Genomic DNA, 22,268 nt, shown 5'->3' with positions numbered 1-22,268 from the left:
CTGATGTCTCAGTGGCTTTCAAAATTAAATTATGCATGCAAACCTGTGAACTAGAAAGATAACTAAGATATCCATCCGTTTATAATGGTGGCGAAGTGGTTAGCATTGCTATCTTGTAGCACTGGGGTCCTAGGTTCAATTCCTGCCATCCTGTGTGTGTGGGGTTTACATGTTCTCTCTGGGTTACATGGTTTTTCTCCATATGTGTGATATGACTCCCTCTCGCACTCCAAAACATACTGGTAAGTTAATTGGTTTATGGGAAAACTGGCCCTGGTGTGTGTGTGTTTGTGTCTGTCTGTCCTGTGATGGACTGGCGCTATGTCCAGGATGTTTTCTGCCTTGTGTCTGTTGCTTACTGGGATAGGCTCCAAATCCTCTGTACTGGATAAAGAGATTAGAAATGGATGGAAGTAAAGGCACTGTGTGGATGGAACTATACACAGTGTTAGAAACCCACTATGAAATGGCAGCATCTCACTGAGAATAAAATATTTTATAGTGCTGGCTTAAGGAAACAGCCTTTCCACCTCCCTTGCACATCAGTATCCATACCTAGTTATTTAAACAAATTGCCTCTAATTATAAACATCTTAATATGCTGGCTCTGTGGATCCGCATCAGCTATGTTTGCCCATTCCTTCAATTCATTTGCATCCAACACACAGTTCAATGCCAGCAACTACACATAATCTAAAATACAATCCTTATTTCAGTATCTATGTAAACATAAAGTCTGTTAACTTCATCATCTTCATCAAAAGTATGCCTATTCCCATTAGGAAGTGTTCTTGTTATAAGTGTATTCCTCAGCTTTCCCCAAATTATCTTCTTCTTGCCAACATCTCTAGTCTTTTATCTTGCAATAACTCAGCCAACACTTAAATCTCCAAAAGCTGCTTGTGTTCATTTCTTTAAATCACAAATATCATGTGTAAATACTGGCCATGTAATACTCTGCATTGTGGAATAATAGTTTATTTTAAAGGGAACTAGAGAAACTAAGAACTAGAGAAATCAAGAAAGGCTTTTTTTCTAGAATTAATAAATGCACATCCTGTTCACTGGGGAAATTAAATCCACACTGAGCAATCTTCAATATGTTCAGAATATGACAGCAAGAATCCTATCAGGGATGCATTACACCTGTTTTCAAGTCCTTGCACTGGTTACCTATCAGATTTCGAGTCAACTTCAAAATCCTTATCCTCCTTATATCCTGTCCTACAACTGTTATTATTGATCACCGAATTATAGTACTTGACATGACTTCATTCAGCCTTTCCTGAACGTCTATGACAGGCAGAGAGAGTGCTGTTTCTGGTGCGATCTTTTGCAGCTGACATTTCACTGTTTTAAACGAACAAGAAATTAGATTGCTCATAAATCAGTTATTCTATATAAACACAGTGTAATTGCCCTCCGAAAATCCTCTTTTTCTTGTTCGTTTTAGAGACCTTGATCGAAACTGATTTTAGATGTCAGAAAGGATTTATTTACTCTGTATTTCCTACATTGCTTTGTCGAGATTTTAACTTTATATCTAACTTTATATCTAGGCTCAGATTTCAACTATAAATCGTACAGTAATTAATAGCAGTAAATACTGATGTTTTGCGCCCTCTTACCACAAAAATATATGTTTTGTCGTTGGGATTAACTTTATTTCGTACGCGTAGCTACTACCATTCAGACACGGGACAGTTAAAGATGGCGGCAAATCAGACACCCGGGGGGGGGCGTCTTCTTGCCTCCATAACTAAAATGCCAAATAGGAGTGGCTTAAGCGACATACACAGTCGTGTAACTGACAGTTTGAGGTAGCCTATCGTGTAAATTTCGCTTTGTTGCTGATAGGTTAAGCTTTCGAAACTCTGCCCCAAAGTCATGTGACTGATTTTTCGCCCTGTTTCGTTTGTTAAACGCAATGATCACAAGCACCACCATGGTAACTGGGATGTGTAGTTTTTAATTCCGTTTGAATAATAACTGTACGTACGTCTTCATATTTGGCCAGGGCTTTAAAGAGAAGGCGCGCCAAAAAATTTCGATGCCGTCGTCTCCGCTTTAAAGGTACCCCCGTGCTGGAAGAATTTGACCTCGGAACGTTTGCCCAGCGTAGTTATAGTGGACATAAAAACAAGAGTTCTCTGGCATTATATCCTAAAAGACACAGACCGGCGCCAGACCGGTAAATGCTTGATGAACTAGGGATTGGACAGTTTCCAAGTGCTTGTACAATCGATGGAAATGTTCAAATAAATGTGCAAAAGAAACAAACAAAATAATCATTTATTTCTTTATCATATTGGCTAGCTAATGTCCTCTCTTTGCTAGTTAGTGGCTATGTTTCTGCGTTGGGTAGCAACGGGTGACTGTTCTCAGGCGGAAGATGTAAACAGCTTAATTTTCGTGTTAAATAATTTTTAAAAATTAAAATTCATTCTATACAGCAATCACATGTTTGGGTACTGTTTCATAAAACTTTCATGCTAAAAATGTTAAGGGAGAAATGGAAGACTGGTGTGTATTTTTTCTTTAAACTATCAAGACCAGCCATACACAGTACAGTTTATGTACATACAGTAATGTTTATGTTCCTAAATTAATATCGTTTATGACCTTCAGATGCATTATGCTCCTCTTCTTTTTATGCTCAGCTACTAAAATTTCCCTTTAGTGGTAAAATTCCATATAAATATTCAAAACTAAGCGGATTGAAACGTGCACAGTAAAGACATTAAATGATTAAATCTTTTCACTACCAACCAATGCACCACGAGTGCCCCTGTCAGTCATTTTGGCCAACCAATCACTTACCGCGGTGCCCTCCGGTGCCCTGCAGGTAGGTTACTGTACCGTGGGTTTTTACCGCTCATTTTGAATGGCTGCATCTGTACCAGATTCACACTCACCTTTTTTCTATACATACATTGTCATTGATCTCTGCAGTACTAAACACATCATACTGAATTAAAGGTCCGGAAATATATGTTTCTTGTCTTCTTACACAGCTCGACAATAACAAAGCAGATTTACACTCACCTGTTTTTATACAAACGGGATGTTTACAGTGTTAATTACAGTCCAGATTCAGAGCGGAGTTTTACAAACCGATATTTTACACAGAAGATTGACACTGCTTTGCGTTGTGAATCTCTTTCTCTATTGGTTTTATTGAATGTGGCACTATTAGACAGGCAATGCACTGGGATAGGGGGATGCTGTTCATGAGCCAATAGCATTTAAACACCCACACTGCTGCAACTAAGTGTGTTGGGTAGCGCACACACAAATCTTCATTTACAGAGCTCCTGTAGCCTTTTTTCAGTGTTGGCCAGTACTCAAGGAAGAGACATTTACAACCCATTCGACAAGGGTTAAACACACACAAGGGCAATAAAATGTATGACATTACATGGACAGATCTGAATGAAATTTCAGGCTATCGAAAAAAGTAAATAATTAAATAGCCCATAGCCCAGGACAGAAGACAAGACTGACAAGTAGCCCAAGTTTCTGTCCGTGAAGAAAAAAACTTGACGCTGCCACCAAACAGATGTAAAATCTTGGGTTCAGTTTAGTGTTTTGGGCTTTCATATGAAAGTAAACAGAGCTTTCACTGGGCTATTATATCAATTTATTGGGAACTAAACATCTTACAAACTACAACTCCCATAAACACCCTTAGCCACTGTAGGAAAACCGTAGCCGTGGGATGCCAAATATGTAATGTTAGTGGCTCTCTGAAGGCACCAGTTCTGTAGGGTTTGGGCATTTACTGAGACAATTATTAATTGTAGCAGTAAATCACAAAGTTGATTCTTTTGATGGGTTTAGAATCCAACCATGCGACATAACTCAAACAACGCGCACACACAGGTACTAATACACGAGGATACATTTATTAATACATAGAATATGCATATAAACCTAACAGATCTTATCGAGAGAGTTATCAGAATACAAAAGGTATATATTCAATCAGTTACAAAGAGTTACATATATCAAGAGGACATACGTTCAGTATATCATTCATTAAGACCGTTTCATAAATTAACTTGGTTACAACTTCTACATTAGATACTCAAACAAGTACATAACTCTTAGGAATTAAATTGATATCAACTGGTTTGGATAACAATTGAATTCTCGAGCTGTAATGCATTGAAGTTGAATACTCATCCAATCTCTGGGGATTCAGATCTCCTGCGGGCACAAAGAAACAATTGCAGGCTTGTTGCTGTCCAATCCGCGCTCTCTGGCTCCGTGCCAGGCTGTGCTGTGCGGCTTGCGACGGTGCGCTGCTGATGCTCACTGTTGGCTTTAACTAGCAAATTTTGTGCACAGGAGAAAAGATGACTGTGGGTCCCAGCAAGTCAGGAAGAGGACCGGTTCGTTCCTGATGAAGAACTAGTTCTGAATAGTGATTCAGCTGTCCACAGTTCCGACCTGTTCACGAGGCCTGCTGCTGATTACTCTCTGGCAACCTCCACTCTAGACTCTTAGAACAAAGGAAAGTTCTGGCACTCAGACACACTGGCCGTTCCGTGGTTGTCCGGGCTGAGTCTCAGGATGGTCAGGAGGGGCGCTGCGAGAATGTCCTGCCCTTGGGAGCCTTCTGCTCCTGGGCCGTCCTGCCCTGGAATTCTCCTTTGAATTCCCTTTAGAACAGTCCACAGAATCCTCTCCAGAATCTTACTGAATCTCTCTGAAACTCCCCTTCTGAATCTTGTTGAATCTGAATCTCCCAGGCTCTCTGTGTTGCCTGTTTTTACCTGGAGGAACTTCAGCTCATTGATTGGCTGAAAGTTCCATGGGCATCAGAGTCCCACATGGGTTACTCAGCCCTACCAGTCCCTGATTGGTTGATCAAGGTGAGATATGAGTCACTTAGTCCTGACACTTAGTAATGCAGTCCAGATGTCCAACTGGCACTCCCTAGACAGATAGGCGCCAATGGATGACCATTGATCATGATAGCCAGGCTTAGCTAAGTGCATCCCCCTTTGGGAGCTGTCCCTTATCAGAGGAAACCTTAAATCACCCTGCACTAATGGTCTCTCTGTGGCTCCAAATGGGGCCTCATTTGGGAAGCTCAGAACACTTAATTCTTTCTTATTAATAAGCCTCGCCGCTACACCACTTTCTGATGGCATCACAGTGCCTATTCTGCCTGGCTGATGACGTCAGCTGGACTCCCAGTTCAGGCAGCTTTACAGTCACCGGCACGTGCAGGAGAGACTCACACAGGATTTCATTTTTAATTCATTTCAGTTTATTTTCTCAAAATTCGAAAAAAAAAAACAACACGAGAGGGTTTCCAGAGATATTTACAAGTCAGGAGTACAGCAGGCTGGTAGCGAGGAATATCTCCCTCTCTCGTATATGTTATTTTCCTGTTTTAATCTTTTACTGTAATATAACATGTTTAAACATGACACAACATCGACATCATCTAAAATTACTATTAGATTTTTGACATCATCTCACTACCCGCCGTTAAACCCATCTCCCAGTATGAGCAGTGGGACAGAGAGCTGGGAGAGAGTCAGCCTGTGTTCATGAGTCAGTGACTGGTTTAATCTCCACACTGACAGCAGGCAGCAGCTCAAGGTCTTTGTTACGATCCACAGTCCTGAAGACAGGATAGATCTTCTCTCCCTGAGTGAAGACCATGTCAGTGAAAGTATAGAGATGAGCTCTGGACTCCACTGTGTAAAAGGAGACATTCCTCTCCTCAATATCCACACACACCCCCAGCTTTCTGGGCTGCAGACTGTGGGGAAGATGAGTCACAGGGTCAGTGAGAGCAGATAAAACAGAGAGGTAAGAGCTCAGACACCAGTAACCCTGCTGGGGAGAGAAGCTGAACCCCCCTTGCCTCTCTGCAGACTCTCTGGTCACTCCTATTGTCCACCAGTCGTTCACCTCCACCTCCCAGTAGTGTCTCCCTGAGGTGAAGGCCTCCCTGCTCACGACACAGGACCAGTGATCAAATCTGTGAGGATTGTCAGAGAGACTCTTCCCCTGTCCCTGTCTCACTCTCTTCCCATCCTCAGACAGGCTGAGAACACAGTGAGCTGTATCAGGGTCCAGAGTCACAGCAGCTGGGGAATAAAACAGCAAATATCACAACAGGCTCCTGCCGATTACATTCCAACTTAACTCCATTATACTGTGAAATGTCTTTATTTAGGAGTGCTGGGTCTTCAAAGGAGAAGTCTAAGATACCTCAATCGTATATATATATGGTACTACAAAATATCGATGGCAACTAAAGAGAAAAGTGTAGCAGCTGGAGGGGACGTGGAAAGAGTACTGGAGATGCGCCTGTCTGTTAAAACGGTTTATTTCAAATCCCAGTTTAGCAGCTCGTTCATCTTCTCTAAGACCATTTTCCTGATGACGCAGAATAAAACAGTGCTGAATTCAAAGACGACTGTATAATGCCCGTTTTTACACAAAAACAATATAATAACAAAACCAAAATCTTGCTTAAATATAAGAAAACCTTCACACTTACTTTGAAAATGTGAAGAAATGTCCAAAGTATTCAATTTAAACCAGAAATAACACATCCAGAAACCCAGAGTGAAACAGAGGCGCAGCATTCAAGATGGCATTCAGGTGGGAGGTAAAGTTTAGAGGCTGAGGAGTTGTTTTGAGTTTTTCATGACCTGAATGTTATTTTTTTGCTTTTTTTGACTACAGAAAAATAAGGACATTGTTGCAACAGTGAAGAGTATCTGTAAAAGGACCCTGCCGGACCAGGAGGGCATGATATCGGCCATCAACACTGTTCACAGGCTCGGGAGAGCTAACATGTCTGGGCAAGTGCGCCCTAGAATGATTATAATACAGTTCACCAAGAGGACGGTGAGGGATATGCTGTGGCCAGCGGCGAGGGGGAATGAGTATTTGAATGAGAACAAACTGAGATTTGCAGAGGACCTGTCCGCCCCAGACAGGAGCACCAGGAATCAGCTGTGGCCCAAGGTTGAAGCTGCCAGAAGAGAGGGGAGGAGAGCCTACTTTGTGGGAGCGAGGGCCTCTGTGGACAGGAAGGAGATTCGCTCCCAGTGACTGCTCAGGTAATGATTATGTTTGGTTTAATTTGTTATAGCAGTATATACTAATGTTTATTTAGTGTTAGTTTGGAATGTTGTAGTTATGTATTAAGGACTGTTATAGTTCTGGTTCTTGAAAAACTCAATAATTTAGACAATTTAAGAGTAAGTTATCTGCTTTTGTGTATGTATTTTTCATGAATGCCAGAGGTACTCGAAGTGTTTAAAAAGAAAAGTGTTTTTATTTGTTTTCTAAAAAAGTGAGTGCTGATTTTTATTTTATACAGGAAACGCATGCATGTTGAAACACTATTTAAATTCTATATATAATTGAGAAATAATAAAGCAAGGGAAACATGATATATGTAAAAAATACAATTTGATCACATAATTTACTTCATTACCTCTGGTGGTTAAATGTTTTTTTCTGTTGTGTTTTTTTTCTCTTGTACCTGTTTCTGATCCTCTGGTTGTAGTTGTATTTGTAAATTCTATTCGTTTAATAAAAAAAAAACTTTTGTGACTGTGGCGCTCATACTGACTTCAGACTGTTCGCGCATAGCTGTCTGCCTCTCTGATAGGAGACACCAGCTGTCAATCAGTGAGCTCTGACCACTGAGAGACGGGGGGCGGGGCTTATACATGTTCATTGTGAATGGGGGTTTTGATCAATTCAATTCAAGAGGCTTTATTCGCATGACCAATGAACACTGACTTAATACTCTCCTGATATTTAATACTTAAATACAAACTCTTAATAATTAATAAAAACTCTCCTTCTATTGTCTGCTGGTCAGTCCAGTGAAGATCAAAAAGATTCTTCTCAGTTCTTATGTTTTTACTCCTGGAGAATAGAAAGGCTGTAAAAAAGAGCCTATCCAATATAAATAATAGACATATATTGGGCACGGCCTGGAACAATAGGTATCTACATGTGCTATAATTTGAATAATCATTTTTGAAGAAATGAAATGTGTTTTTTCGGGGTGGCGGATATTTCTTCCTAGAGTGTGTACTGAGTAAAATATATATAAATCTGATGTTTCAGACTTGATGTCAAGATGGTTCCTTGAATTCAGACCCTGAACCAGGCCTGGACTTGCTATACTGTCCAAGATATTGCAAGATGTTCAGGCCACAAACACTCCAGGTGGAAATGACCTTTGAGGAGCTGGGGGTTAAAGAGGTTCAACATCCTGACTGTATCATGATTTTAAACACAAAAAGCAACAACATGAGCTGTTTAGCAATAACGTTTATCTGCCTGATAATGTTTATTATTCCCTCAGCCTGAACGTACTCTATATAGAAGCCCATCCTGCCTGTACTGTGTTTGTATGAACATCCTGATAACACAGTCAGAGGAAATAGGGAAACAGACGAAGAAAAGGTGATTTTATAAATATAAACTCTCATTTGTTTCTTCTTGCTGACCCATCAGCCTGGTTGACATGTGAAGAGAAGCAGCCATTTCTCAGACAAAAGAGAGGCCTACAGGCCCCAGAGGAGCCCCTGTACCAGAGTCCCACTGCTGCCTCTCACAAGAGGCTGTGTGTCTGTGAAACTTCAGGGGAAGAATACTGTCATTATACCATCCTTTTTTCCACAACCTTTAACAGTGTTTCTCCTTAGGATTTGAACAGCTTGTTATTATGAGACTGGCTCTGCTCCTGAATTCTCCTGATATTCCACAGTTTTTCCAGTCACTGGTTCTGCCACATTCAGTCTGTAGACCCTCATTCAGGAGTTAGCAGAGACCAGAGCACGTGGCCTTCGGGGAAAATGAGTTTTCTATACTGTCAGTCCTGGAGAGACTCATACTGGCCATTAGATTGAAACACAGGACGGAGATAGAAATTCCCACCATGAAACTTTGATTGATCTTCACAGCCCACATGTAGGATGTTACAGAAACATGAGATTGAAATACATCTCCTTCTGTTTACAGATCATATCACACCAAAGAGACCTTCTGGACTCAAGACCTCAATAACCTCAGACACTAGGGCTTAAAACAACACCTCTGTCTTCAAGAAGAGACAGACCTACCTGCAGCACTGCACAACCACTGCCATTCTGAAACACAGATATACAGACACTGTTAATCACAGTCTCACACTGGAACACAGAGACACAGATACTGTTAATCACAGTCACACACTGGGACACAGAGATACAGACACTGTTAATCACAGTCACACACTGGGACACAGAGATACAGACACTGTTAATCACAGACACACACTGGGACACAAAGATACAGACACTGTAATCACAGTCGCTCACTGGTAATAACACGTCAGTAAAGTCAGTACTGTCTGTCAGCAGAGTTTCACACAGTGTACATACGTGATTTAGGGATAGGAGCTCGCTTCACAGGATCTGCAGAGAGAGAGAGAGAGTAGATCCTTATTGTACTAAAGACTGTTATTGCTTCATACCTGTTATTATACCAGAGTTTATACTACAGTCTGCAGTCAGTTCATTTCAGGATCCCCGGTCTCCACTCCAGTGTGGATCAGAGTCAGTGAGGGTGAGCAGCAGTGGCTGTAAGACTGGAGTCTCACTCAATAAGACTGAGCAGCACAAGGCAATAAGACACACAGACACATCACAGGACACCCTGGAGTCCGGTGCTTGAGCCATTGAGAAAGATAAGAAACACAGTCTGTCCACAGCAGTGAGCAGTGATTTCATAAAGAACCAGCAGTGATACTGAGAACTGATCAATGCTCAGTCAAATGCTTCTCATTGTCGTGTGATCTCTCACAGCATGAGTGACCTTTACCAACAGTGACCAGTAACATTGTCTGAGTGACCTGTTCCCACAGTAACCAGTATCACTGACTGAGTGACCTGTACCCACAGTGACCAGTATCACTGACTGAGATACAGAGATGTCCTGCTCACTGGACACACTGCCTGATCTCTGGACATCAGCTAGACAGTGAGAGGTGTCAATAATCCTGTCCAAGCTACTAGCCAGCAGACTGAGGACCATCCTGCCCCACATCATCAATAGCGACCAGACGTGTGGGGTGGAACAGCGATCCGTCAGCTGGAACCTCCAGCTCACGAAGCATAACGGAGGCATGTAGGATGAAGCTATTTAACTAGGTAGCCTGGTGGGGATTCTCCACGGAAAAGTGCACTGGACAGGACAGAGAGCTCTGTACAGGGACTGAAGAAAGCTCAGAAAACCTGTTCCTTAGTGCTCCTGTTGAGAAATGGACAATCGCAGTTTCAGAGCCAGGACTGCAGCCAGTGGTAACACCCAGGAGGCTTGGAGGGGCTCTTATTGTGTGAACCAGCCTCACTGACCACTTGCGAAATGGAAAGTTTGATAATGAACAATCACTCTCTTAGAGACGATTTAAATTCTGTTGAAGTGTTGTTGTTATAATTGTATTTTTTGTAAGAAGTGTGCTGTACACATTGTTGTAATAAAGTGCATTTTCTTAAAAAATGACCCCCACTGGATTTTCTGTCTCTGTCCATCTGTGTGTTTCTTACACAGTGTGACTCTGATCCACACAGAGTGACTGTCTGCAAGCTTGACTTTCTGAATTCAGACGTGTATCAGCAAGTATCAGAGTGTGAACCAGTGTGTGTGTCAGAGTGTGTATCAGTTTATGTATCACTGTTCCTGCTGTGTGTTTGAGCTCCAGGTATATTTCAAGGGGGAGCTGTTGTGAAAACAGACTCACAGTGTAAAAGCTCTGCTCTGGACCCGGGTTCTGGAGTCAGCAGACTGTAGACATCAGTCACTGGGGAGACACACAGAGAAATGTTTCATCAGGGCTGCAGTAACAGATTAACAGGAATAACAGAGCTATTCTGCTTCACTTGGGCTGTAGATCCTATTGTAACAGGACCGATCTACTGGACTGAGACTGTGGCCCCTATTCTCACGATTATAGTCCTCTTTCCTTAAGGGTGCTCCAGCCCTTTCACTTTAGACTTAATTGTGTGCACCTGATCCCTTTTCCCAGCCCACCTTAAAAGCCAGGCGCTGATGCTCATCCTGGCTCTGTATCTGGTTTCCGCACCGTGCGAGTCCGGGACCTGGAAGGGCCTGGTCCCGTTAAGGTTTTAATCTTTGTTCCTGTTCCCTGTCCGCCGGTTCTGACCCGGTTTCTGGTTTTAATTCTTTGTTTGGATGGATCACCTGCCAATGGTCTTATTCTTGTGTTTTGGATTGCCTCTATGGATTGTTTTTTGGATTGTTTGCCTCGGCCACACCTTCCCCGTGCACCAGCGCACTTTGGACACGCCCCCCTGTTTTCAGCCCCGTATCCCTGCATGACTTTTTCCTAGTGTTTCCTACTTCTTCGGATTGTGTCGTCTGCATAAGGTCCGGAAAGAACTGTTCGTTACACCTATGGTTCTACTATACAGGGACTGTCGCTCCTATTAAAACATTCCTGTTAAACTACATACAGCACAATATAACAATACAGTTACTGTCATAAAGATTTGTGAGACTAAAACTTTAAAGATATTTCACCTAGAATTTGAATCATTGACTGGTAAGCTGCTCTGATAAATACAATCACTGAACAGAAAATCCATTAACAATATAAGAGAAATTCATAGTCTATCCAGAAAGACATCAGTGTGTTTCACCACCAACCTGTCATGGAAATCTTTATTGATTCCTTCTTGCAGATGTCCTCCAGTCGTTCTTTCAGTCCAGAGACAGCTCTCCTCACTGCCTCAGGAGAGAAATCTGGACGGACAGGGATGCTGGGTGAGTGTCCATCTCCAGGAGGGACACAGACAGACTGGAAATTCTGAAGAGAAGAGAAGAGAAAGAGGAGTTTCCAGTCAAACACAACACACAATCCTTGGGAGAAGCCAGGAGCAGCTCTGTGTGAGAGACACCCTTCTGTACTGCAGAATCACAGAGCAATGATGTTACCTGGAGGAAATGGATGTGATCCTCTGTGTGTGAGAGCTGGTTCAGCTCAGCATCTCTCCTCTTCAGCTCAGTGATCTCCTTCTCCAGTCGCTCTAGAAGTCCTTCAGCCTGACTCACAGCAGCCCTCTCTTGAGCTCTGATCAGCTCTGTAACCTCAGAGCGTGTTCTTTCAATGGAGCGGATCAGCTCAGTAAAGATCCTGTCAGTGTGCTGTACCGCTGTGTGTGCAGAGCTCTGAGGGAGGAGACACACAGTAGATTATTACACAGGAAAACTCTCAAACTACATTATGCAGTATGTTGTGTTTCCAAAGGGTACTGTCCAGTGTTCAGCTTTGGAAATGTGTGTCAATGCGTCCACTTCTCTGGTCAATACCCACTCCGAGTGACTCCACAGCCTGTGTCAGCTCCTGAAGCTCCTTCTCTCTCTTCTGGAGTCTCTGCTGGGTTTGTGTCTGTGTCACCCCTAGCTGATTCTGTGGAGAAACAGAGACATTCAGGGCATTTCTGCTGTAAGAGAATCACATCACAGAGATGCCCCTTAGAGTCACCCATGACAATTGACACTCTGTATCTCTGATGTCTTATCCACACGAGCTTTGTTTCCTGGTCCTGTCTGACACACTCCTGTTTCATGTCTAATCTACACCGGCAGCATGTGCAGCGCAGCAGACCACGAGTCTCCACCTCCTGCTCGACTTTTACTCCTCGCACCTGGGTCTGCACATCTGTATGTGAAGTGAAAACACAGAAATTATATCTGAAACGCAATCTAGAGACTTCGCTTTTCATTCTTACAGCTCAATACTGTGTCCTAACTGCTCTCTGCTCCTCACAACAAGGGATTTCAGCAGTGCTGATGAGCCCAGTGGCTGCAAGTTTCAGGATGGCCCCGGGGCCAAGATGTATACCGTGTCCCGTGTTGAAGATATAAAGTCCAGCTTTAAATTGTTTCTGCCAAGGGCTATTGAAAGGACAGCCCTATATGTGACAAACCTGGAGGGGAGACTTGTGGATAGCGATAGCTGGAGGGAGGTGGACTGAATAGACTCTCAAGCATACGTGGGTCTGTTGATTCTGTCTGGCGTATACAGATCAAGGAATGAGGCCACCACCACCTTTTGGCATGCCGAGTCTGGTTGGGCCATATTTTAGGCTAATGTGTCAATCCTTTCATATTCTCTCAGGAGCCATTTGCTTTGACAAGCGGGACACAAGACCTGCCCGATGTCAACAAGACGAATTCGCTGCACTGGAGATGTCTGGGACAAGCGCCTGCCACTAATCTACAGTCTCGGCCCGGAAGTCACTGTGGATGAGCACCTGGTCCCCCTGAGAGGTCGCTGTTGTCATGACCACCAGTCATCAGAGATCGATCCACAAACCACAGACCAGTTCCAGCAGCAGACTAATCACAACAAGCACCACCGTCGCTGCATGTGTTAAACCATCACCACCCGCTGTACCGTTCTGCACTCAGCTCTATTTAAACCCTCTAAACTGGCTATTCACTGCGCGCTATTGACTTCTCTCCTAGCGAGCTCCTACCTCGCTCCTTTTCTGGAAACCTCTCTTGTACGACTACTTTCAGCTTTTTGAACTTACCTTTGCTCTTGACCATGAACTCGCCTGTCGATTCAGATTGGACACCTGTGTTGTTTCTGCCTCTACTCTCTCTCGTCATCATAGGATTCTACTAATTCATCACTTGAACTTGTTACAACTGTCCTTCCCAACAATACATGCCGAGTAAACCAGGCAAATATGGCATAAAGATCTGGGCTACCTCCCCAGCAGCTGCCCCCGACGGAAGAACAGACAGCTCTGTGTCCCAAGGGATGTAAAAACCAGCATCGTATACCACAAAAACAAGCCATCATTACCACCCGCTGCACTCATGTGCGTGAACACACACACACACAAACACACACAAATGGGACTGTTCATTTTATCTGAAAGGCTAGTTGAATTTGTGATGTTTGCAAAATAAAGTGTCATTTGAACACAATTTTTTACTCACTCTTTTCTTTGTAAATAAAATCATAAGCTCAGTTTTGACTGGAAACATAACAGAAGTGTAGCGGCGAGGCTTAATAATAAGGCAGAATTAAGTGTTTCTGAGCTTCCCAAATGAGGCCCCATTTCTCTGTTCATCTCTGTGGTGCAGCCACAGAGAAACCATTCATGCAAGATGTTTTCTTTTGATAAGGACAGCTCCCAAAGGGGGATGCACTTAGCTAAGCCTGGCTATCATGATCAATGGTTATCCATTGGCGCCTATCTGTCTAGGGAGTGCGAGTTGGACATCTGGACTGCATTACTAAGTGTCAGGACTAAGTGACTCATATCTCACCTTGATCAACCAATCAGGGACTGGTAGGGCCGAGTAACCCACGTGGGACTCTGATGCCCATGGAACTTTCAGCCAATCAATGAGCTGAAGTTCCTCCAGGTAAAAACAGGCAACACAGAGAGCCTGGGAGATTCAGATTCAGATTCAGATTCAGATTCAGATTCAACAATTCTAAAGGGAATTCAAAGGAGAATCCCAAGGGCAGGACATTCTCGCAGCGCGCCTCCTGACCATCCTGAGACTCAGCCCGGACAACCACGGAACGGCCAGTGTGTCCGAGTGCCAGAACTTTCCTTTGTTCTAAGAGTCTAGAGTTGAGGTTGCCAGAGAGTAACCAGCAGCAGGCCTCTTGAACAGGTCGGAACTGTGGACAGCTGAATTACTATTCAGAACTAGCTCTTCATCAGGAACGAACCGGTCCTCTTCCTGACTTGCTGGGACCCACAGTCATCTTTTCTCCTGTGCACAAACTTTGCTAGTTAAAGCCAACGGTGAGCATCAGCAGCGCACCGTCGCAAGCCGCACAGCACAGCCTGGCACGGAGCCAGAGAGCGCGGATTGGACAGCAACAGCCTGCAACTGTTTCTTTGTGCCCGCAGGAGATCTGAATCCCCAAAGATTGGATGAGTATTCAACTTCAATGCATTACAGCTCGAGAATTCAATTGTTATCCCAACCAGTTGATATCAATTTAATTCCTAAGAGTTATGTACTTGTTTGAGTATCTAATGTAGAAGTTGTAACCAAGTTCACTTTACGAAACGGTCTTAATGAATGATATACTGAACGTATGTCCTCTTGATATGTGTAACACTTTGTAACTGATTGAATATATACCTTTTGTATTCTGATAACCCTCTCGCTAAGATCTGTTGTTTATATGCATATTCTATGTATTAATAAATGTATCCTCGTGTATTAGTACCTGTGTGTGCGCGTTGTTTGAGTTATGTCGCATGGTTGGATTCTAAAGCCATCAAAAGAATCAACTTTGTGATTTACTGCTACAATTAATAATTGTCACAGTAAATGCCCAAACCCTACAGAACTGGTGCCTTCAGAGAGCCACTATGATTACATATTTGGCGTCCCTGAACCGGTTTTCTCTACAGAAGTAAATATGTGGCAACTTGCAAAATTTGAAATGGTTTCAAAACTAGTATCTTGGCTAAATACATACCAGTCTTTGATAATCACTTAACATGTTTGGAGGAGGAGGAGATAATGAACAACAGACAGAAGAACAGGAGACAGTTCAGAGACACAACCAGTGTGGATCACAGCTGAGTACATGAGCAGGACTCACCAGTGGAGAGATATAGCATTACAGAAACAGTAAATACAGTCCAGAGATCAGTTAGAGCCCGAGATATCCTAAATATCAATTTTACATCTTGTACTAGAAAATAAATACAGACTGAAAGTCCTCACCTGTTTCTCAGTCCTTACTGCTGCAGCTGAGACAGTATCATGGTCTCTGTGTTCATCCATTACACAAGCATAACAAACACACTTCTGGTCAGTACGGCAATAGAACTCCAGCAGTTTGTGATGAGTGGAGCAGATCTTCTCCCGTGGTTGCCCTGTGGCATCAGCCAGCTTGTGTCTCTTCAATGGAACAGCTTCATAGTGAGGCTGGAGGTGAGTCTGACAGTAAGAGGCCAGACACACCAGACAGGATTTCACAGCTCCCCTCTTTCTCCCAGTGCAGACATTACACAGTAAATTTCCAGGGCCAGCAGGACTGCGAGCAGGAGGAGGACCACTGAGTTCTTTCTCCTTCAGTTTCTCCACCACTTCAGCCAGGATGGTGTTTCTGTGAAGATCAGGTCTTGGGGTGAAGGTCTGTCTACACTGGGGGCACCTGTAGATCCCAGTCTGATATTCCTGATCCCAGCAGTTATTAATACAGCCCATACAGTAACTGTGTCCACAGAGCAGAGTCACTGGATCCTTCAGCAAATCCAGACACACTGAGCAACTGAACTGGTCCTGAGAAACTGAAATATTGCCTTCTGCCATTTTTCTGACAAGTAAAAACTGCACAGAGAGGAGCAGTAGAGACGGAGCTGCTATGAGGCTGTTTCAAGTGAAACGAAACTGATCTCCGAGTTTCACTTTCTGGATCTGCACAGAGCTGCGGGGCTGTGAGTGCTAGGGGGTATCGTTGTTAGGGGTGTGATTAAGATTATTAGGGGGAGTGGTTTAGAAACAGCTGTGATTTCTTTGGTGGTTGTTGTTTAAAAGAAGGAGGTGGTGTTGTAGGGGAGGTGACTTTTGGTGTCATTTTGGACTCAGGCTGACAGAGAGAAGTTTTTTTATGATTTTTTAAGATGTCAGTAGCTGCTCATGTACAGAGATTAATGTGAAGTCAATCTAGTGGTTTGTGTTCCCAATAATTAAAACAATAAAATACTAACTCACTCACACAGCATGAGAAGATCAGACCCTGATGGGGACAGACAAGAGGAGGCCAGCTGGCCCATCCAGCTGTTTTAACAAACCCCTGATCTCTGTGTGAGATTGACAACATCCTGTGTGTCTGATTATTATTAGAAGCTAATTAATCTAACTATCCCATCTCATGTTACTCTAAAATGTTGTGGAACCTTTTTCACACTCCCACCACTGTTTGTGTAAAGTAGTAATCCTGTGCTGTGATGGAAACCCACTTTCTTGTCAACACCTCTGAGAAGTTAATCAGTCTGGATACAGTAAGTCCCTCCTGAATCTCCTACAGCTGAGATTCACTGGTGTTCAGTGTGACATTTTCAGAGCTTGTCTGGTCACAACCAACTGGAATCTCAAGGCTGAACTTCTGGAGGAAAGCCAGGATTTTGTCCTTAAGTCTTTTACAACAAAGGCATCCAAAAACACAAGCAAGCTCCCTCTTTTAAGAAGAAAAATACAATAAAATTGAATCTTTAATACAAACACCAAACTGCAGGATTACTCACTTTGTCCTTTTTAAGAGTCCAAGACAAGCCATCACGAAAACCAGACTTTCAAATCTCAGACAAAAGACCCCTGACTCCAGATGCAGGCACTTAAAACGTGCAGTATTTCTTCCTAATACAGTAAAGGTCGTGTGGTGTATTGCGGTTTGCATTTAGCTGGCCAAAGATGATCAATAAGTGGCACTTGTGCTGCATTAGATGTTAGTGAAACGATTTTGTCATTTAATCTGTATCTCTACTGTGCATATGGAATATTAATGTGGAATTTACAACTTAAGGGAAATTTTAGTGGATGAAAATAAAAAGTATAACATAATATATACCTAATGTAATGCAAATTTCAGCAACAAGTAATCATGAAACAATTTAACTTTACATTTTTATTATAAAAATCAATTTCATACATACTGTACTGTAGTGGCTCTTAAGCCATACAGTCTCATATGTAATATATAGACAGCATGGTGGACTGTGACGACATAGACAACATGGTGGACTGTGTCACTGACTACGACACAGACAGCATGGTGGACTGTGTCACTGACTACATTAACTTCTGCGTAGACAACACCATCCCCACCAAAGACGTACACTGCTTTTCCAATACCAAACCCTGGATCACCAGCAACCTGAAGGCTCTTCTGAATGACAAGAAGAGAGCCTTTAGGAGGGGGCGTCAAGGAAAAGGTCAAGCGTGTACAGAGGGAACTAAAGCAGAAGTTAAGAGAGAGCAAGGATGCCTACAGGAGGAAGGTAGAGGACAAGCTGCAAAGGAACAGGGTGAGAGACATATGGAGCAGCATGAGAGAGATCACTGGCTTCAAACAGGCTGGGGGTGCAATGGAGGGGAACCTGGAGATGGCCAACAAGCCCTCTGTGGCTCAACACCCATCCCCCCACAGCCACACGCTCCCTAACCCTTCACAGCTGCGACTGCCCAACACCTCCTCCATCCCCCCACAATCATGGCTGCCTACAGCTACGACCCCCAACAGCTACTCACCCCCCAATCCCCCACAGCTGCCATTCCCCAACACCTCCACCATTAACACCTGCAGCACTGACAGTGCTATGAGCACCATCCCCCAGGCCAGGCTGACCATCACAGCTGACCAGGTAAAGAAGGAGCTGAAGAGGCTGCACCAGGGTAAGGCCACAGGACCAGACAAAGTCTGTCCCAGAGTTCTGAGGGCCTGTGCTGATCAGCTCAGCGGAGTGCTCCAGCGACTGTTCAACCTGAGCCTGCACTTGGAGAGAGTCCCTGTGCTCTGGAAGACATCATGCCTGGTCCCGGTACCAAAGAAAGGGCGCCCCTCTGTTCTCAATGACTACAGACCAGTTGCACTGATTTGTCTCATGAAGACACTGGAGGTCTTATCCCACCTGAGACCCCTGGTTAGCTCATCACTGGACACCCTACAGTTCGCCTACCAGCCCAGTGTTGGTGTGGAGGATGCGATCATCTACATGCTGCAAAGGGCCTACTCACACATGGACAGGGCTGGCAACACTGTAAAGATCATGTTTTTTTACTTCTCCAGTGCCTTCAATACCATCCAGCCCTTACTTCTAAGGAGGAAGCTGGAGGAGATGCAAGTTGATGCCTCCATGACCTCGTGGATCACTGACTACCTGACAGGCAGACCACATTCTGTGAGACTTCAGAACTGTGTGTCTGAACAGGTAGTGAGTAACACAGGGGCTCCTCAGGGGACGGTTCTTTCTCCATTCCTCTTCACCCTCTATACTTCAGACTTTAAGTACAACTCAAAGTCATGCCACCTGCAGAAGTTCTCAGATGACTTTGCAATTGTGGGATGTATCAAGGGTGGGCAAGAGGAGGAGTACAGAGGACGGGTCAGCAGCTTTGTGGAGTGGTGTGGGGAGAACCAGTTGGAACTGAATGTAACAAAGACAAAGGAACTGGTGGTAGATTTCAGGAGGAAAAGGGTCAAACCTACTCCTGTCTACATCCATGGGAGTGGCATGGAGATGGTGGACTCGTACAAGTACCTGGGAGTGCACATCGATGATAGACTGGAATGGTCTAAGAATGTCGAGGCCATCTACAAGAAGGGTCAGAGCCGACTTTACTTCTTGAGGAGGCTCAGGTCCTTCAATGTATGTAGTAAGATGCTACATATGTTCTATCAGTCGGTGGTAGCGAGCACCATTTTCTATGCAGTGGTATGCTGGGGCCCTGGGATTAGAGCAGTGGATTCTAAAAGGGTGAACAAGCTCATCAGGAGAGCAAGCTCTGTCATTGGGTCTGACCTGGACCCCCTTGGAGGTAGTGGCTGAGAGGAGAATGGTGTCCAAACTAGAGGCCATCATAGACAAAGTCTCCCATCCCCTCTATGACAGGCTTGTAGAAATGAAGAGCACGTTCAGCAATAGAATGATTCATCCCCGGTGCGACAGGGAGCGCTACATGAGGTCATTCTTGCCTTCTGCCATAAGACTGTACAACTCACCCACTGTGTGTCTGGACAGAGGCAACATTAACAGTCACCTGTTTCTGGAATGAACACATCTACTGCTACATCTGTTCTTTTTCTTTTCCCTGTTTACAACTGTTTTTTGTGCAATATATGCCAGGGACCCGTGCAATACATTTATATTTATATTTATATCTATATTTATATTCATATGTGTTTTACGATTTTTCTGCTTACTGTTCTGTTCTAGTTTGTTCTTTGTGTGTCCGGACTGTGAGTAACTCTTTTAGTGCACCCCTCACTGTACTGATTGTATTGTATTATTATTATTGTATCATTCGTTACACTGTGGCTGTGTTGTCTGTGTAAAGCTGCTGTTGCACTGCAATTTCCCTCACGGGATCAATAAAGTATCTATCTATCTATATACCTCCTGTTCATGCAGTAGATGTTAGAAGTAGTTAAATATAAAAAATACAAATTATACACAGTATTATACCATCTTCATAAATATTTTATGCATCAAAGTCTTTAACTCTGTAACTTGCGGTGTTTATTTTGGAAAAGTGTTGATGTGCTTGTTCTAACTGTATAAAATATATATACTTTACAAAAAGGTATATTTTTTTATTATTTTTGAAGGATACATAATAAAAATACTTGCTGTTATTGTTGTAAAAAAAGGTGCAATGCTGATTTAATACCACACTATAGGGAATATTATTCCACAGAGGCGGAGCGGTGGCTCTGTGTCTCAGGATCTGTGCCTGTGGCTGGAATGTTGCCGGTTCAAATTCTGTGGCTGGCAGAGAAATCCTACTTTGATGGGCCCCTGAGCAAGGCCCTTAACCCCAACTGCTCCAGGGGCGCTGTATAAATGGCTGACCCTGTGCTCTGACCCCCAGCTTCTCTCCCTGTCTGTGTGTCTCATGGAGAGCAAGCTGGGGTCTGTGAAAAGACAAATTCCTAATGCAAGAAATTGTATATGGCCAGTAAAGTGATCCTATCTTACCTTATTAGTTTGAAATGAGGTCCTGTTGTGGTTTTGTTCAGCTGAGCAGTTTGAGATGTTTGCGAGCTGTGTGCAGTTCTCTGGTTCAGGTGCTGGAGAGGTTTACGGGGAGAACGTGACCGGAGTAGGAGAGGATGTGGAGTAGTACAGGTGGCTGTTCAATAATAAACTACAAAAATATATACTGTATATATATGTCTCCATCCAGTTCCCATCCATACCTGCAGAGTGTTTAACCTCCATCGCACGAGCCCTAAAGTTACATTAGTTTGAAATTTCCCCTTTAAAAAATTGGAAGATAAAAATATAATTTATGGATATTTTGGAAAAAAATTGTATTTTTTTATTGTCCTTAGAGTGGTAATGGACATAAAAAAGCTGATAGACAGTAATGTAGAACCTTACACACTAGTGGCAGTTTAGCATAGCAGTTAAGACTACTAGTCTTCCTTCTGGGCAAAGTAGTTCAGATCCTGGTCAGAGTGATCCTTTTGGCTGTAATTTTTACATTGTCTATATTTTGTATTAATTCAAATTTCAGCAATGAGAAATCAGCAATTAACTTTGGTTATGAAAAATATTTCACTGTATTTCACTACTGTACTGTAGTGGCTTTAAAACCATACAGTATCATGCTGTATTACAGTTATATACTGTATATATAATTTACATACAATCACACTGCCATTCATTGCCGTGTGCACTAATGTTTCGGTATATCTGTGTATCTGACTTCAGGGGATTGGCGTGTGGAACAGCTGGAGATGAGACCCAGCTGGGGTTTTGATTATACTATGTATGAGTCCCTGAGGCAAACCATCCAAGTTTTGAAATTATAAAAAAATAAACCTTTGTTGAGTTTGCACGAGAGAAAAAAGGTATATTTTGAGAAATCATGTACCGCTTGCAAATTAGCTGATTTTGAAGTTAATTTTGCTTAAAGAGTTTAAAATCTGTCTGACTGTACTGTAGCTTTCATTTTCATAGCTTTCACGCAGATTCTAAGCTGATCACGATGAATGAAAATCACCCTCTTTTCGTGCATAATAAGTTGTTTATCTAAACCTGTTTTCTATAGTCATACAATGTTTAAGGCAGGGACACGTTATTGTTTCTTATTTTTTATTTTCTTTAAAGTACAATAGAATGTTAACTTTTTATGTTTTTGAGAGACTTTATAATGCTTTTACAGATGTATAAAAAATGTAGCATAATGCGTGCTGTGGTGATAAAAGTTATTGAGCACAGAACATCTTTCCTCCTTTCTAAAGAATTTCATAAATAGTTTATTCTTATTTGAGGAAAAACAGAAAATACAGAAAGAGTTTCTCAGATTTAAGAGAGGTTGAACCCAACGAGTTTGTGTTATTCTGCTTTATATGTTCAGGTGTTTCGCAAACATACAGTATCTTTTGAATAGTAATCGTCTCATTATAAACTCGCTTACAGGTGGATCTGCTTCATTCAAACTGAGGTTTCTAAAAATGCAACCAGGTACTAGATGTTTAAATAACAGTT

General features: G+C 42.9%; 1 protein-coding gene across 6 annotated transcripts; it reads right to left on the bottom strand.

Annotated features, from left to right (window-relative positions):
• Positions 1–5,255: 5,255 nt before the first annotated feature.
• LOC148663699 (E3 ubiquitin-protein ligase TRIM39-like) lies at positions 5,256–16,410 on the bottom strand. Of its 6 annotated transcripts, XM_088631417.1 has the most exons (8): positions 15,775–16,410; positions 12,371–12,466; positions 11,992–12,225; positions 11,704–11,863; positions 10,778–10,837; positions 9,420–9,452; positions 9,120–9,146; positions 5,256–6,110 (listed from the first exon to the last, which is right to left on the bottom strand). In XM_088631417.1, exons 1-8 carry the CDS (start codon positions 16,363–16,365, stop codon positions 5,563–5,565), a joined length of 1,749 nt encoding a protein of 582 aa, XP_088487543.1. In that variant the 5' UTR covers positions 16,366–16,410; the 3' UTR covers positions 5,256–5,562. The 6 variants fall into 6 exon arrangements, with proteins under 6 accessions (XP_088487543.1, XP_088487544.1, XP_088487545.1 ...); XM_088631418.1 differs by lacking the exon at positions 9,120–9,146; XM_088631419.1 differs by lacking the exon at positions 10,778–10,837.
• Between the last annotated feature and the right edge of the window lie 5,858 nt (positions 16,411–22,268).

Source organism: Lepisosteus platostomus, chromosome 5 (assembly GCF_059453375.1).
Source record: "Lepisosteus platostomus isolate fLepPlt1 chromosome 5, fLepPlt1.hap1, whole genome shotgun sequence".
NCBI classification, from domain to species: Eukaryota; Metazoa; Chordata; class Actinopteri; order Semionotiformes; family Lepisosteidae; genus Lepisosteus; species Lepisosteus platostomus.
Note: the sequence above shows the minus strand (reverse complement) of the source record. Positions and strands in the feature narration are given on the sequence as shown.